At 32.3% G+C, this 15,295-nt stretch overlaps 1 protein-coding gene across 1 annotated transcript; it reads right to left on the reverse strand.

Moving 5' to 3' along the window:
• Window positions 1-518: 518 nt before the first annotated feature.
• LOC127718601 (uncharacterized) lies at window positions 519-11,520 on the reverse strand. Its single transcript, XM_052224675.1, has 7 exons — window positions 11,312-11,520; window positions 10,329-10,622; window positions 8,771-8,821; window positions 8,208-8,309; window positions 5,096-5,159; window positions 1,936-1,964; window positions 519-972 (listed from the first exon to the last, which is right to left on the reverse strand). Exons 1-7 carry the CDS (start codon window positions 11,349-11,351, stop codon window positions 944-946), a joined length of 609 nt encoding a protein of 202 aa, XP_052080635.1. The 5' UTR covers window positions 11,352-11,520; the 3' UTR covers window positions 519-943.
• Between the last annotated feature and the right edge of the window lie 3,775 nt (window positions 11,521-15,295).

A 15,295-nucleotide genomic window follows, 5' to 3' on the forward strand; every position in this document is an offset into this window, starting at 1 on the left:
TACGGACTGATAGAACGTGGAGTCTAATCCATCAAAATATTTGTCAACGTCCAATGAAAATTATCGTTCTAAACGAATTAAAATTGTCATTTTCACGATTTGTTTAAAAGTTTTATAACAAGTTTAGCCGTTTGAAAAGTGTAAACGTCAAGAAAATGTTTTGCTGGTTTTTTTTTTCATTTTTTTTTTTCATTTACGAATAATACGTATAATGGCTGCTCTTTATTGATTTGTTAATAATTTGTATTTTCAAAGACGGCATCATGTTTATTTTAAATCTAAATTTGTTTTTGCGCAGGTTATTTCCACATGAACAGATCGATGATATTTTTACATTAACTAAACTAAAATAAATCGTTCAATTTGAATCACTCAATGGACACTGTTTCTAAGAGTACAATAAGTACTGAAAAAATCCTTTTAAATATTTTTAAAGACGGACAATATTTATTTTTCAATGTTATTGTACAATAGTCATTGCAATAAAGATACACGTTTTAAAGAAAACAAAACAAATAGAGTTTGTAAGTGTTTATTACTATCTACCAATGAACTACTAAAATAAACTAAAAAATAATTAAGTACATATACATACAAAAGTTAAAGTATTTTTGATGATTTATCAACATCATCGAAAGATGAGATATAGGAAAACGATAAAACCACTCAAAAACTCATTTATCAAGTACTCTACATTTATGTATACGGTTTCTACAATATGCATATCAGAACTAACTGTTAGGTGATGTTTTAAAATGTAAAATTCTACTCTGTTAGATATAAATTAAATCAGAATTCAGTATAAGTTTAATAAATGAAACAAACGAGCAATGTTACATGCATCGTTTTAAAAACTTCAAATCGAATTAAATTACACCAACATAGATTATTTATTGTCAGCCAATACATGGTTTCGTTGAGTCCCATGGTTTCATGAATGCTGCTAACAACTACTTATCACCTTTTTGGATCCTGAAATAGAAAATGTCGAATTTAGAAGTGTAATTGTGTAAAGTATACAGCAGAAGCTAAATACATTATACTTATATTACTCCACAGTTATATGTAAAAAACTTGGAGAATCGCACGACCACCAAACAGTTTATACATGTATTCAGTCGTTTCAAGACGTCACGATTATAAATTTTATTTAGGCGAAATACTACTGTAATTCTTCAAAACATATTTGATCAGGTTGTAATTTTCAGTGCATATCTAATAAAATTATACTAAAACTTATGCTTCAACTCCTCCAGGCAATCATTAACCCTAGGTGGTTTTGGCTACTCTTAATGGACCTCTTAGCTCATATAGCTCCTTATATATTCAAATACTAATACACCTTTGATCTTCATTTTTAAGAAGTTTTGAGCGTTCCTGATAAGGGGAAATCAGGAAAATCGTTTCGAACAAATATAATGTATTGTTTCTATTTTGAAAAAAAAACATGCGTGAAAGATAATTACGATTGTAGGAAGTGATTAATGCACTGCTTTCTCATTTAAAATGCAAGGTTCTTTTTGCTTTTTTTTTATTTGTCGAAAGAAACCTATCTCGTATGTCTAAATTTTTACCAATAATTAGGTATTTACAATATCCTAGTTTTGATTGATTTATAAGCGTGTATTCCTTGACTGAAATATACCATTTTAGATTTCTGCATTTTAACGATAAAAGTCGATTACATGTGTAGGTACTGATCAATTCAAAAATTGATATAGCGAACATAATAAACATAGATGAAAGCAAAATAAAAAAAAAACAATACACGATGCGATTTTTCTGGTCAGATCACTGCATAGTAATGTTTGCCTCAAAATTTAATAAAAACAATCTCGCTTTTAATTCATACGATTGTTCTCATTAGTCGCAAAATATGTGATCAAACTTTAAATGTTATGTTCCTCCATCTAAACTGTGCATAAGCTTCCATACCATTTCCATTTTTTGCAGTGTTCTTGGGACTGAAACAGAGAAATATTTCTTATAATATGCAAATTATATAGTATGCATTGTAGTTAATTCATGAATGATATTATTCAATTCAAAATGTATTTTTTTCAAACGTATTATGCAATCTTGTCTAAGTATACAGTTCGTTGGTTTACTTGTAGAACTGAACGGTGATGGCTATTTGATTTCAAATGATATTTTCCTTTACCAAAATCGAATTCAAGTCAAAGGTATGAACAAACACAGTTAGGTCTTTTAGTTTCTATTTAAGATCCAAACATACACACAAAATAGTGTTTACTTGAAAGGAAATCAAATAGGATCTGTATAATTTTTTATGTATAAATTAATTTTCCCGTGAACAGAATTATACAGTAAAACCTGTATAAAGCGGACGTCTAGGGAACTATGGAAAAAGGGCCGGTTTGGACAGTGGGCCGGTTTATTCAGGTTTCCATTTTGACCGAAAGTTAATGACTTGTGATGTCCGATATATTGCATGTAAAAGTTCTGACTGATTGTAAGCTATAAACTCATTAATACAAAACGCAATAACATAATAACTTCGCAAGATCGTTGTTTTGAATCTCCCTATTCATTGGCTATATAAATTTAAGAAACTGGTTGTTCCTCGAATTAAAAAAAAATATATTTTAACCCTTTTATCCATATATTAGTATGTAAAATAGACCTCGGTAGCATCAGTATTCGACATGTCACTTTCACTTTCACTTTGTGTTCATTGTTTTCATTTGCATCATAATCCTCGAGCGTGTTGTGACACGAGAGTTTCGTTTTACTTCCATCGTTCATTTCCGACGTTGGTATAGCCGATTAAAAAGCCAGAATTTTATTAAACAAAATTTCATCACGATCAAAACATTGTCGTACAGTGTACAATACTGATTGATTGTTGTCATCCGGGTGTTCTTCCTTATCAGGGTCATTGGTTTAGGGGTTCACACCAGGGAACCCAGGATGTAAATTTTCTAACTCCGCGATTTGAAAAAAAATTATCTAAGTTACAACGTAAGTTCTATCCGAGATATATTCGGCGTGTCTTTTAGTTTTATTTACACTTTTGTAGTGTTTTATTAATACAGCTCACTACTGTACCATCGTAAGTTCACGGTTTAACACCTGGCTAATTGATTATCCTGAAAAGCCATCTTGTATAAACAAATATGTCTTGATTGCATATCGATCAATACTGTTATCATTTTAAATTAATTAGACAAACCGGTTTTGACAGGTAATATTGATGTAATTAAGAGTATTGGGACTGCATCATTAGACCGGAATTCGGAATACACAGGGGCCGGTTTACAAAGGGTATTTTAACAAAGACTTTGAAGGGGAAAAAAATGGGACTTTAATTTTCGGCTGGAATGGACAGGAAACCGGTTTATTCAGGGTCCAGTTTACTCAAGTTTGACTGTAACTCTTGTTTTCTTTTTCAAAAGAAGTATTTTGCTGAAATGTTTTTTGGTATGTCCGTTTCGCATGTTTTATATTATAATAATGAAATGTAGAGAGTTGGTTATCAGGGAAATGTTTATTCATGATATGACTTGATATTAAGGATAAGATACAAATATAATTTGACACCTTTCTTCAGAGACTTTTGAATTCAAATAGTTTATAATTAAATCGAGATTAAAACTGGAATTAGTACATAATTATAAGAACAAAAAGTTCCGATTGATTACATTGTTGATATTTGAAGATGTTGAATCGTAGCTGTAGTTAAATCTTCTTAATAATTAATCCCCATTTTCCTCGATTTTTAGCATTTTAAGACAGAGAAAACGGATAAATACATGAGATTAACTTTCAAATTCATGTTTCTATTATTCCTCATATAGCATGCAATACATTAAGTTTCTTGGTTAAGTGAAATAAGGTATGTTGCAAGTAAATGCGTTGCAAAAAAAATACATACATGCTATTGAAGAAATAAACTTCTTCGCTTAAAATAAGGTAATTGCCCGTTACTGAAAAATTGAACTACATTATGAATTTAAACAATCATTTTGGTCTGAAACAGGTATTAAAAGACTGACAAATATGTTCTTAAGTCATGTTCAATGTTTCAGCCATTTTTCAGACTAATCCACTGCAGTAAATTCAGCACTGTTCACACAATTCTGTTGAAGACAATTTAGACTGTTTCAGTCTCTGTTCGGGTTATTAGTTGTTCTCATTTAACTGTACACATTTATATCAGACTGAATTGTCCGAAAAAAGCTACTTAACAGTTTTGGTTTGACAACAAGCATAATGTCTGAACTGTATCAATGTGTATTGAATTCATCGGAAAATAAACTTACACTCATTACAAGACTTCACCTTTGCTGTTTTCAGGATTTTCACATGCAGTTAAGAGTACAATTACTGTGTAATACTAAATTGCATATACTATTGATCTTTTTTCTTATTTTTATAAATAAATTTTAAAACCCCTACCTAAAGCCCTTTATCTAAAGACACGAAAATCAACTGATGTTGCTTATTTAATTGCGAAGTGCAATATTTGATCAAGACAGACTGAGAACGGAAAATGTATACCCGTGTTTGCCATTTGCAATTGTTTCTCCTTTGATATTTTGTGACTTGATTATTTTTGTTACTGGCTAGGTACTTTCTATCCTTAACATATTATTGATGATAATATCGATGTTATTTAGACAATATAAAGTTAAAAGATTATTATTTGAAGTAACGGATCAATATACAAGATAAGACGCGTATGTACTAATATTTAAAACGCTTTAGATTTAAGTAAAATCTAAAAAGATTTCAGAACTTCACAATTTTGCATCTTACAAACAGGAACGTGACATTATTTCAAATATAAGAATAAGCCATGTATTTATTATGTTACTATTTAAAGGGAAACTAACTAAAACATTTTTTTGAGTTAGTTAATGTCATGCTAATAACAGTAAGCAATACATATTTCCACAAACAAAATGCACATTTTGACAACGTTATTCATTATCTTGTACAATGTTAAATGTCATACTTTAAAAACCTTCTTTGCGAAGTGATAAAAATCAAGGAAACATATCTTTTTAAAATGACGAGACATGGGCACACATATTTGATTTGAATTTACGAAGAAACAAAAACTTTTACATACCTTGTGCCATGCATACTTCTACTGTCATTTGTCGTAGTTCTGTATTTTTTCCTCTTTTGATCATCTATTGAGCAAAGTATAATTTTAATGAAAGTGTTCCGTCATATTTTCTTTCCGTAAATTGTTTTGTTGTACATTAGGCCGTTTGTTTTCTCAACTGAACTGTTTCACAATTTCCATGTCGGGGCTTTTTATAGCAGACTATACGGTATGGGTTTTTTCTCCTTGTTGAAAGCAGTACAATTGCCTATAATTGCTTACCTCCACTTCAATTTACCGTTGGTGGATAGTTGTCTCATTGGTCAACATACCACATCTCCTTATTTATATAACAGTCAAACGATTTTCAATATTTTTTGTTTTGTGATGGAGAGTTACCTATGCTTTCTGTTTTTTATATTGTTTTGCTGTGCATGTGCTGATTTTGTGTCATGGTTTGCTATCCCATCCTTTGTTTTCCTATTACCACATGTGTCTGAATTTCTCGCCATTTCTATAGATAAGAATAAAAACTATTGACTTTAAATAATTATTGTATGTTAGAAGGATATGTTGTGCGAGTACTGACATCACCTCGTTTTATCTATTTATCCAAGTTAAAGTAAACATTTACTTCACTGGTAACCCAATTTTAATCTGAAACGGTCATTTTCATTAGAATAGCTGTTAAAAGACTAAACATTTAACTGTTATTTTCGGTCTTTCAGTCAATATTCAGATGTATCCACTTTGGTAAATTTAGTATTGTTTAGACAATTCACTTGTGGTCAATTTAGATCTGTTCTGTCTTTGTTCGGACTATTCAGTACTGTTTTACCTGTACATATCAACATCATGCTGAATTTTCTGCAAAGTTACCGAACAGAACTGAATTGACTGTAAGAGAATTGTCTGAACAGTACTGAATTGACCGCCGTGGAAAATTGGCTGAATAAAATAGCATGACTGAATGTTTTATTAATGAAACTTTTCAGATGATGTTCAGATCAAAATGATAGTTTCAGATCAAAATTATTTTATTAGTGCTTGTAAGTCGCTTCCGGTGAAGTCATAATCTCTGTAAAGCTACGATAATTGGAACATGAAAACTGTCAGTGGTGACACACATAGTCGCTGACCAAGGCAGTCACAATTGAAAGGATGACTTAATCTGTGTGCCATTAAGAACTCGTAATGCAATAGTTTTCTTGGAAGCAGCGACCCTTAATCATGGTAGTAGTAAACGCTGTACGGTACATTACATCAATGTGGACATTTTAACTCTGTATTCATTTGTTACTGGATTGATCCTAGATAGAAATGGATAGTTCAGAATAAGTAAATTGTAATCATTCTATTTTGGCGTAAAATGTTGCTTTGAACCTCCACTCCTTGTCAAATCGTGATGTTCGACAACATATGAAGTAAACGTAAAGATATCGCTGATAACGTTATTTAAAATTCTGTAAAAAAGATGCAATTAAGATTGTCTTCAAATCGGAAGAATTCTGAAAGAGGACACTATATAGCGGAAAAATAAGGTTTGGGTTGACGCTAGCTTTTTTTCGTTTTTCTTTGAAAAGTCTTGTATTTTGTCCGCCTCCTTAACATACAGGAATGAGTTTGCAGTAAAACGAAAGCAATTGAATTCCATTGTGATGCATATTGTGTTCCCTTTGACATTTACATTTAACAAAATTGAAGTTAATCTAATGATAATGTGTCCCTTCCTATAACTTCATATGTGTATTCTCTTTTAAGAACCAAACTTGAACTATTTTTCAAGTTTTTCTTTAAGTGTGGAATTGTGAGCTTTTGTGCTAAAGGCATATAAGTCATTTGTTGTAACCAATTGCATTAGAATGGTGATTTAGACTTGATGCACTCTTATAGGTTTTTGTCTTAAGTATCAAAATCAGATTTATATCTACCATACAGAAAACACTTTTACAGTGTTTCAAAAGCTTGTGTATGGAATAGTATTAATATTGATAATGAATTGGAAAACAGGTTGTTTTGACTATTGTTAGACCCAGCAAAAACATATTTAATAAGGAAATGTGGAATTATTGATAGGGAGACAAGTATCAAGAGCTCAAATGACGTAGATGTAAACACTTTTAGGTCTTCAGTAATGAGAAAGAACATTATCGCGTAGTCACCTATAAAAAGGCACCGGCATCAAAAATGTAAAACAATTTAAAAAAGAAAAATAACGGTTTAAATTATAACAAACCAACATACGAGAAGCACTTATGACAGACACGAACAAACGATAAACTCTGTTTGAAAAAAAATTTATAAAATGTGGGTAACCAGTAGAGGGAAGCAAGATCCTGGTATTGATCTTTGGTTGAATTTCACCAGATACATAACTTTTAAACATATAGATGATTATTCAACAGAGAGACTATTTCAAAGGTGTCTTCTCCAGTACATTTTGTGGGACTGTATGATGTGGTCCAAAGTCAATATCGTATTCCTCTATCAAGCTGTTCATAAAAAGTATTAAAATTCAAATACGATAATGTTTGGTTAAATCCACGAGGACAAACTAAACGGCGTTTTGAAATTATCAATTATCATAAGAATATTGCTATTTCCAATCTAATTCATTTTTGTTTTGCACCTGTCCTATATCAGGAACCTGTTGCTCAGTGGTTGTCGTTTGTTGATGTTATTTCATAATTGATTTTCGTTTCTCGTTTTTTATATAGATTAGACCGTTGGTTTTCCTGTTTGAATGGTTTTACAATAGTCATATTTGGGACCCTTTATAGCTAGCTGTTCGGTGTGAGCCAAGGCTCCGTGTTGCAGGCCGTACTTTGAAATATTATGGTTTACCTTTAACAAATTGTTACTTTGATGGAGAGTTGTCTCAAAGGCATTCGTACCACATCTTATATCTATCGTTTTAAAGGCCTTATTATGACTTTGATATGAAGAACAGCAATACAAGCGATGTTTCTTTGCATGTTGTGTATATTGCTGTGCGTGTACTGAGTTTGTGTCATGGATGTATACTTCATATCCTTTCTTTTCTATAACATTGAATTTATCAGTTTTGTTATCTTAGTACTATTTCACAATGACACTATTGCTTTGTCTCAATTCAAATCAATTATACACTGACCCTGCTTTCTGGAGCGCTTGTAAGCCAAGTAAGCGACAACTAGTGACCCAACTCCTGCTACTGCACTCACCGCACCTATTATTCCTTTAACTACTGTGTCAGCTGTGAAAGTATTGATAACCTCGATAGAAAATTATCAAATTAAAACATTTAGAAAAAGTTAAATTATAAAAACTTGTAAGCTAGTAGTGAATGTTCACCTTGACATTGTCTAGAAAGAAACCAATATCACACATAAAGGGACTTCGGTTGGTGCATTGTACAACGTATTACTTAACATGACATTCCAAAAGAACATAATGTTGTCTCGATTACGGATATGTTACAAGAGAACATCATCACACTCTAAAAGTTATTTGAATCGTTTACCGTCCACACATAGGTCTAATCAATACATTTATATTTATTAATTGGGCATATACTATGATTATTGCAATCTGAAAATGAAGAGTGTTTGCTTCAACATTGCCACTAATAAATGATGATCAAATGTAAGAGATAATTTTACAAAAATTCAGTATAGTATTCAGTATAGGAAGGATATCTTCTGATACTATACGTACTGTAGTCTTCGTTATCCTCAGATTTAGTATCTGGTGTAACACCTGCCTTAACTAAAAAAAAAAAAAAAAAATAAACTTTACAGTAAAATTTCACAAATCTATCAAAATCATATGATACTGTAACAACAGTATTTAATGAAAAATGAAATATGATTGTTTAATATTAGAAGTAGAACTATAGATGGAAAATGTATCAAACTGTCCTGAAAAGAATAAGTTTTGCATACATTATCAATCGTTTCTTCGTGAACAATGTTCACATAGTTCAATCTGGCATTATGTGATCAATAGATAAATGTATTCAATCTCGAAAAATGTATGTGTATTTGACACAAGGAACGATGCAATATTTACCTTATCGATTGACTGGTTATTCATGTTATTGGTAGATTAATAGAGCAAAAGAGTTACATTTAAACAAGATCACGGTTTACACACGTTTAATTACATGCATGCATAGCAGTACACACTTAAACTGTTGATGCACCGGTCTCGCTCCTTTTATAGTTCGTGCGATTTCCTAAGGTTTTGTTTGTCAACTTGTACATGTTGTTTGTCTCTTTTGAATTTAATTTTGAGATTTAAACATCGGTAAACCTCTGTTGCCTTAATTTTGTCACTCTTTTTAGTTCTAGGAACATGACCCTTTTCATTTGCATTTGTTCAGTTATGAAGGTTTCTTCATAGCAATAACTATATCTAGAGACAACAATTGTATTTAAAAATTGAATGCACTTTTTTTATATTTTTATTGGGTTGAAAATGCGTTGACCGAAGCAAATTTTGAACGAAGCACAGAAGCATTTCATACTAAAATGTGCGCACTACCAATGCGTGTACAACTATATAAAATAACCAATAGAAGCATTCGATTCGTATAATAATATTTGTATGGTACGACCATGAAATTATGAGTTTTATCAAGCTTTTCTTTTTTTTTTCATATGCATTGTTGTGGCGTTGTCATGGGAAGCACGTGTTGTCATGGATTTAGATATAAAACAGACTTGCAATGTAACTATATAATGATACGTGCTTCAAGGAATACATAAAAGATATAATAAATCAGAAAAAGATAGAAATGATATACATTAACCTTTGTCTAATTTAGTAAGCAGATTTTAATTTCAAACGTTACATTTTGCAATGTCAATTGCATTATTTTTGTTATTCAACATAATGTTTAATTATGGGAAAAATTTGAAAAGTGTCTTCCCTTTTACATGCAAACTAAATATTATCTTTTTATGATAGTTGGTCGTGTTTTCGATTAGATGCTTTTACATGGCTAGTGCATTGTTTCATAAAGGTTTCTTTTAATTGAACAGGCTATAATCAGATGAGTCAGAGGAGTTTCTCTGGATTTACCTTCGCTTGGAACGTACAGACCAAACATGTTAAATGCCAACTATTAGATTATGAATATTTTATGTTTATGTTTCACCCTGACTTTTGTCCTACATATGTGTATCTTCAGTATGTTGTGACAAAGACAACACGAAAAATAGAACAATTTAAATTAAAAGACATGTTAGTGTAAAAATAATCATTGGCCCACCTGTCAATTTTGCAGGAAAGCTTCTTCCTGTACCGACAGAATTAACTGCCAAACATGTATATTCACCAGTCATCGATTCCATTGCCAATGGAATGATAAGCGATGGATTGTCAACGGTGACTCCCATGATTCCGATCGAAGCAGATGAAAGTCTTGTTATTGAGCCATGTACATATCTTTCCCAGTACACCCTTGAAATTGCTGGAAAGGCATTTTTAATAGAACAAGTAAGAGTTATTGTATAACCAATGCCTGTAAGGTGCGTTATAGATGGAACATCAACTTCAGGAAGACCTGCAATAATATAGAGTATTACAACGTTGTTGTTTTTTCTAATTTATATACTATATTAATCAAAATTAAATGGGGCCATAGTATATCATTGTTATACCGATAACACAGAAATAGTTCATGTGCCATCAAAACATAAATATCTTTCGTCTTCTTTAAAAAGTTCGAAAAAAGTAGAATTAATCAGTAGTTTTACTGGCAATTTCAGTTTCCGATTTTATGTTAGGACATTTATTGACCATGTCTATTATTATGGGAAATTCGAGTGACGTTCCTGTTGAGACATAATCTCACATACTTTGTTCCATTCATAACCATAGTGGCCGAGTGGTCTAAGCCGTCGTACTACTGTATCCGAACTACTGTATCACTAGCCTGTCAACACTGAGGTTGTGAGTTCGAATTCTGCACGTGGCAGGTGAGCTCGACTCCTATTTTAATTGACTAGGATTGTCAGTTTTTCTACAAAAGTTCGGTGGTCCTCTCCGGGCACTCCGGCTTCCTCTAATGTTAAAAATTGACCGCTACGAAAAACCACAAGAGTGTTGAAATGGCGTTAAACACCAATCAATCAATCAAAATCATTCATAACCAATAAAACATATTGCAGTTGAGGTTAAAATTGCTATAAGGCCTATATCTTTGACGATAAATGTAGAAGTCTATTATATACTCGTTTATATTTTGTTTACCTCCAATGACGTTGAGTTTAATTGAAGAACTATAACCCATTCCAAATTCATTGACTGCAAAGCATTTGTAAAGTCCTGCATCCGAATCTGTGGTATGGATCAATATAAGTGATGGATTTGCAACCGTAATGCCTTCAGTTCCAATGGTTCCATTATTTATTACTTTGGTGATACCTTTGAATTCTTTCTCCCAGTAAACTTCGGTCGGAGGTGGTATGGCGTCCACAACGCATAATATATGTGCTTTTTCACCGTATTTTACTGGCAGCAAATCCGCTGTGATAGTAATAGATGGCAGCTCTGAAACACAGAGAAGAATATCTACACGATTGATAGTTTGAAAATGTATTAAATTAATTTCGATAGCACTTTATCAGTTTCTGATTAATTTTCATCGGCGATATAATAAAAAGAAAACTACACGATATGGGTTTTTCTCGTTGTTGAAGGCCTTACGGTTGACCAAAATTGAGTACATCCACTTCATTTGAACTTTGTTGGATAGTTGTGTCATTGGCAAATCATACCACATTTTCTTTATTTTTATACTGAATAGCTTGTTTGTAAAAAGTTATTGTACTTTGGAAAAGCAGACACCAAAACGTAGTAGACTAGTCAACTTGAAAGAACCTACCACCAATGACGTCTAAATATGTGGTTTCACTGTATCCTGTTCCAACATCATTTGAGGCTATACATCTGTAAGTTCCTTTATCTGATGTAGTGGTTTTTACTATAGTCAGCGATGGATCATCTAATGAAACGCCTTGTATTCCAGCTGTCCAATTATTAATTACTTTTTTCGTACCATTAAATCCTCTCTCCCAGTAAACATTTGTAACAGGTGGGTTAGAAGTAATATTACATGACATTGTTACTTTTTCACCATACCCTATTGAATACCTAGTATCTTTAACATAAACAATCGGCACATCTGCAATTTAAATGCGGAATATTACTATTTCATTTGGACATTTCTGGTATATAACGTCTTTAAGGCATATAGCAATTATTATACAAGTAGGATTATCATATTGTCTACAACCAAATGAATATTTATGGATAGAAAACACAGAAAGCGAAAAGAAAATATGCAAGGAATAAACATGATTAATAATAAATTAAACTGGTCATACTGGTCGTTTTTCTCAAATAAGCCTGACCAGCAATACATGAACATAGTAGGATAAACTCATCATATATACAAGGAATACAATTTTGTATGCCAGACACTCGTTTCGTTTACAAAAGATCTATCAGTGACGCTCAAATAAAAATAGTTAACAATGCCAAATAAAGTCAAAATTCCTTGGAGTTAAGCAAAATACTGCTTAGGTAATTCTTTGGTAGAAAATCCTTTATATTTCGAAACTTTCATAGTTTGTACACAGTTAATCTGTAATTATGATCATATCAATTATATGTCATGTCAACACAGACGTGTTGGTCTATCAATCCGTAAATTCATAAGTCCCAGAGTAAAACATGGAAACCCCTGTTAGGTCTGATTGATATGAGCCACAAAGATCATTTGCATGTTTGAAAAATAAGAATGAATTTGTACAGTTAGACGCGGAATCAATCAATAGAAAAAAATATAAATTTATGCGTTTGGATAGTTTTTTTTTCCAAGAAACAGTCATGTTTACTGGAATAATGTTTCCCAGTAATAATACTAGTTCTTTTCCAAAAGACAGAGAAGTATGCAACATTTGCAGCAATTGAGATATGATATTATGGAAATATCCAAATCCATGTTATAAATTTTAAAAACCTAAAACAAAAACAGAAAAGTCAAATAGTAAGTAAACAAAGAAAACTTTCGATTTCATTTGATCAGGGGCAGATAAACCCGCAATGATCTCATTAAACATTCATATATTCATTATTGGCTGAAAATTCGTAAGCTGCATCTATCAAAAAATGTTTGAAAACAAATTCCAAACATGCTTTTAATTAAAAACGGGTATCCATATGGTGTAATTTGTTTACTGAATAACACGCATATTGTATATTTGTGCTTTAATTATCACGTAAACGGTTGCAATACATGTGGCTGTTTTTCTTGCCGATATTGTCGGCTTGTGGACCCTGCCTCCGTTTGCGAATCAACCAAGCAGTAGACGATAGCCATCAGATAGGTGCTTGTGGTTTACAGAATCGAAAGCAGCTTGCAGCGGAATTATTTTCACTTCTACGTGAAAATCTAACCAGAAAAGTAAGTGTAAGCCACACAATATGTACAATTTATTAAACATACGTTGCTTGTTTTGTTAATTATTCGCTTCGGAAGGTGAAAAATGGCACAGTATTAAAAAAAACGAGGTCATTGTTGGCAAGCATGGTATACACGTGGTCAATACGAAACTAAGACTGCAAACAATATCTGAAATTTGAATATGTTATCAGATCCCGTTAGTTAATGAACAAAGTATTGAATGAAATAAATTCCCTACATGATACCAAGAGCACATTCTCAAATTTCGCCCTTAAGTTCGTATCTTGTTTGTGTAAATTATAACACTGGCCCCCCAGTTCCTTTGGACCCCGATCCCATGTTGATGGAGCTGGGATCCCTCCGTTCAAAGCATGGAACCCTTAATTTGGAGCCTGGGGCACAAACACTTGCTCAAAGAAACTCTGAACACCTAAATACAGCTCACAGACCGTGTAACCGCACCCCAAACCAATTACAGTGAAAAGTCCAGATTATAATATTTTCTGCTGAGTGTTGACGGTACATGTTTTTTTTCAAATTTGAATTTTATATATCCCTACTTGAAGTTTAAGGCGTTAAAGCAAACATTTTAAAACAACGTTACAAGGCGTTGTAATTGTTTGGACTTATCCTTTCTATGCGTCTTTCTCTGGAAAATGCCTGTACGTTGAATAAATTATCTTAGAAACAGTAACAGTAACTTTCAAATCAAAACTTAGTCAGTTATATGACCAATTGAAAGTAAATATAACAATACAAAAGTATGACTTCTTGAAAGGCTTTGTTGTTGTATTACTGTGACGCCTTCCAATGAGAGTCCATCGAAGGCATCAGAGTGAAAAATTAAAGAAGTCATGCATGATGTAATAATATTACTGTGGATTCATCATTATTTGTTGGATACTAAGTTTCGTAAATTTCGACGGTACAGGTGAACCAAGAAATTACATGTTCAACGAATGAAAAATTTGGCTATGGCCTGTATGCAGACTTCGGCAAAACCACAAAATTAAATACCCCAAAACATGCAACTTTTCCTTAAGCCACGAAAATTGGTACCCACGAAAATAAATTTATCCACAGTAAACTAATGAATATGTAGTTTGCTGACCCTGACTGCCCACGTTGACATATTTTTATGATATGGTTATCAACAGTATTCAAATTAAAAAAGAACACTGCATGCATCCACTGATGTCTATATAATACATGTATATGTATGTACCTCATTCACAGCAGACATTGACATAGCAGAAAACAGTCTTCATACTTAACTACAGGCCAAGCAGCCCATGCCCAGCCAATCTCTACAGACCAACATAAAAGTGTTTAGTACTGTAAAATCAGGCAGAATTTTTGTTTAGAGCTGGAAATAGTATGAGAGAACGGAAAATCTTATTGCATTTTTACATGCAACAGTTGTATTTTAATGATGTTTTCCCGTATTTTTTCAAACCATTTATACCTCCATTATGAAAATCTGCCCCTATTAAACATGCCTGCAATAACTGCTGTGTGTGTATGTTGTTGTTGTTGTTGTTGTTGCTTTGGTTTTGTTTTGTTTTGAATTTTTTGTTTCGTTTGATTTTTTTTTTTTTTGGGGGGGGGGGGGGGGGGGTTGAGCCGTGCTCATAGTATTTCTGATTGATCATAAAAATTAATGTTAAGCATAAAGACGAGATAAAAGGACAACGGGATATTATGCGCTCATGGCGCAGCTCTTTATTTTGATTATGTTGAAGCAATTGTTCTACAATTCAATAAAA

The sequence above is a fragment of the Mytilus californianus genome, unplaced genomic scaffold, assembly GCF_021869535.1.
Source record: "Mytilus californianus isolate M0D057914Y unplaced genomic scaffold, xbMytCali1.0.p SCAF_10, whole genome shotgun sequence".
NCBI lineage: Eukaryota > Metazoa > Mollusca > Bivalvia > Mytilida > Mytilidae > Mytilus > Mytilus californianus.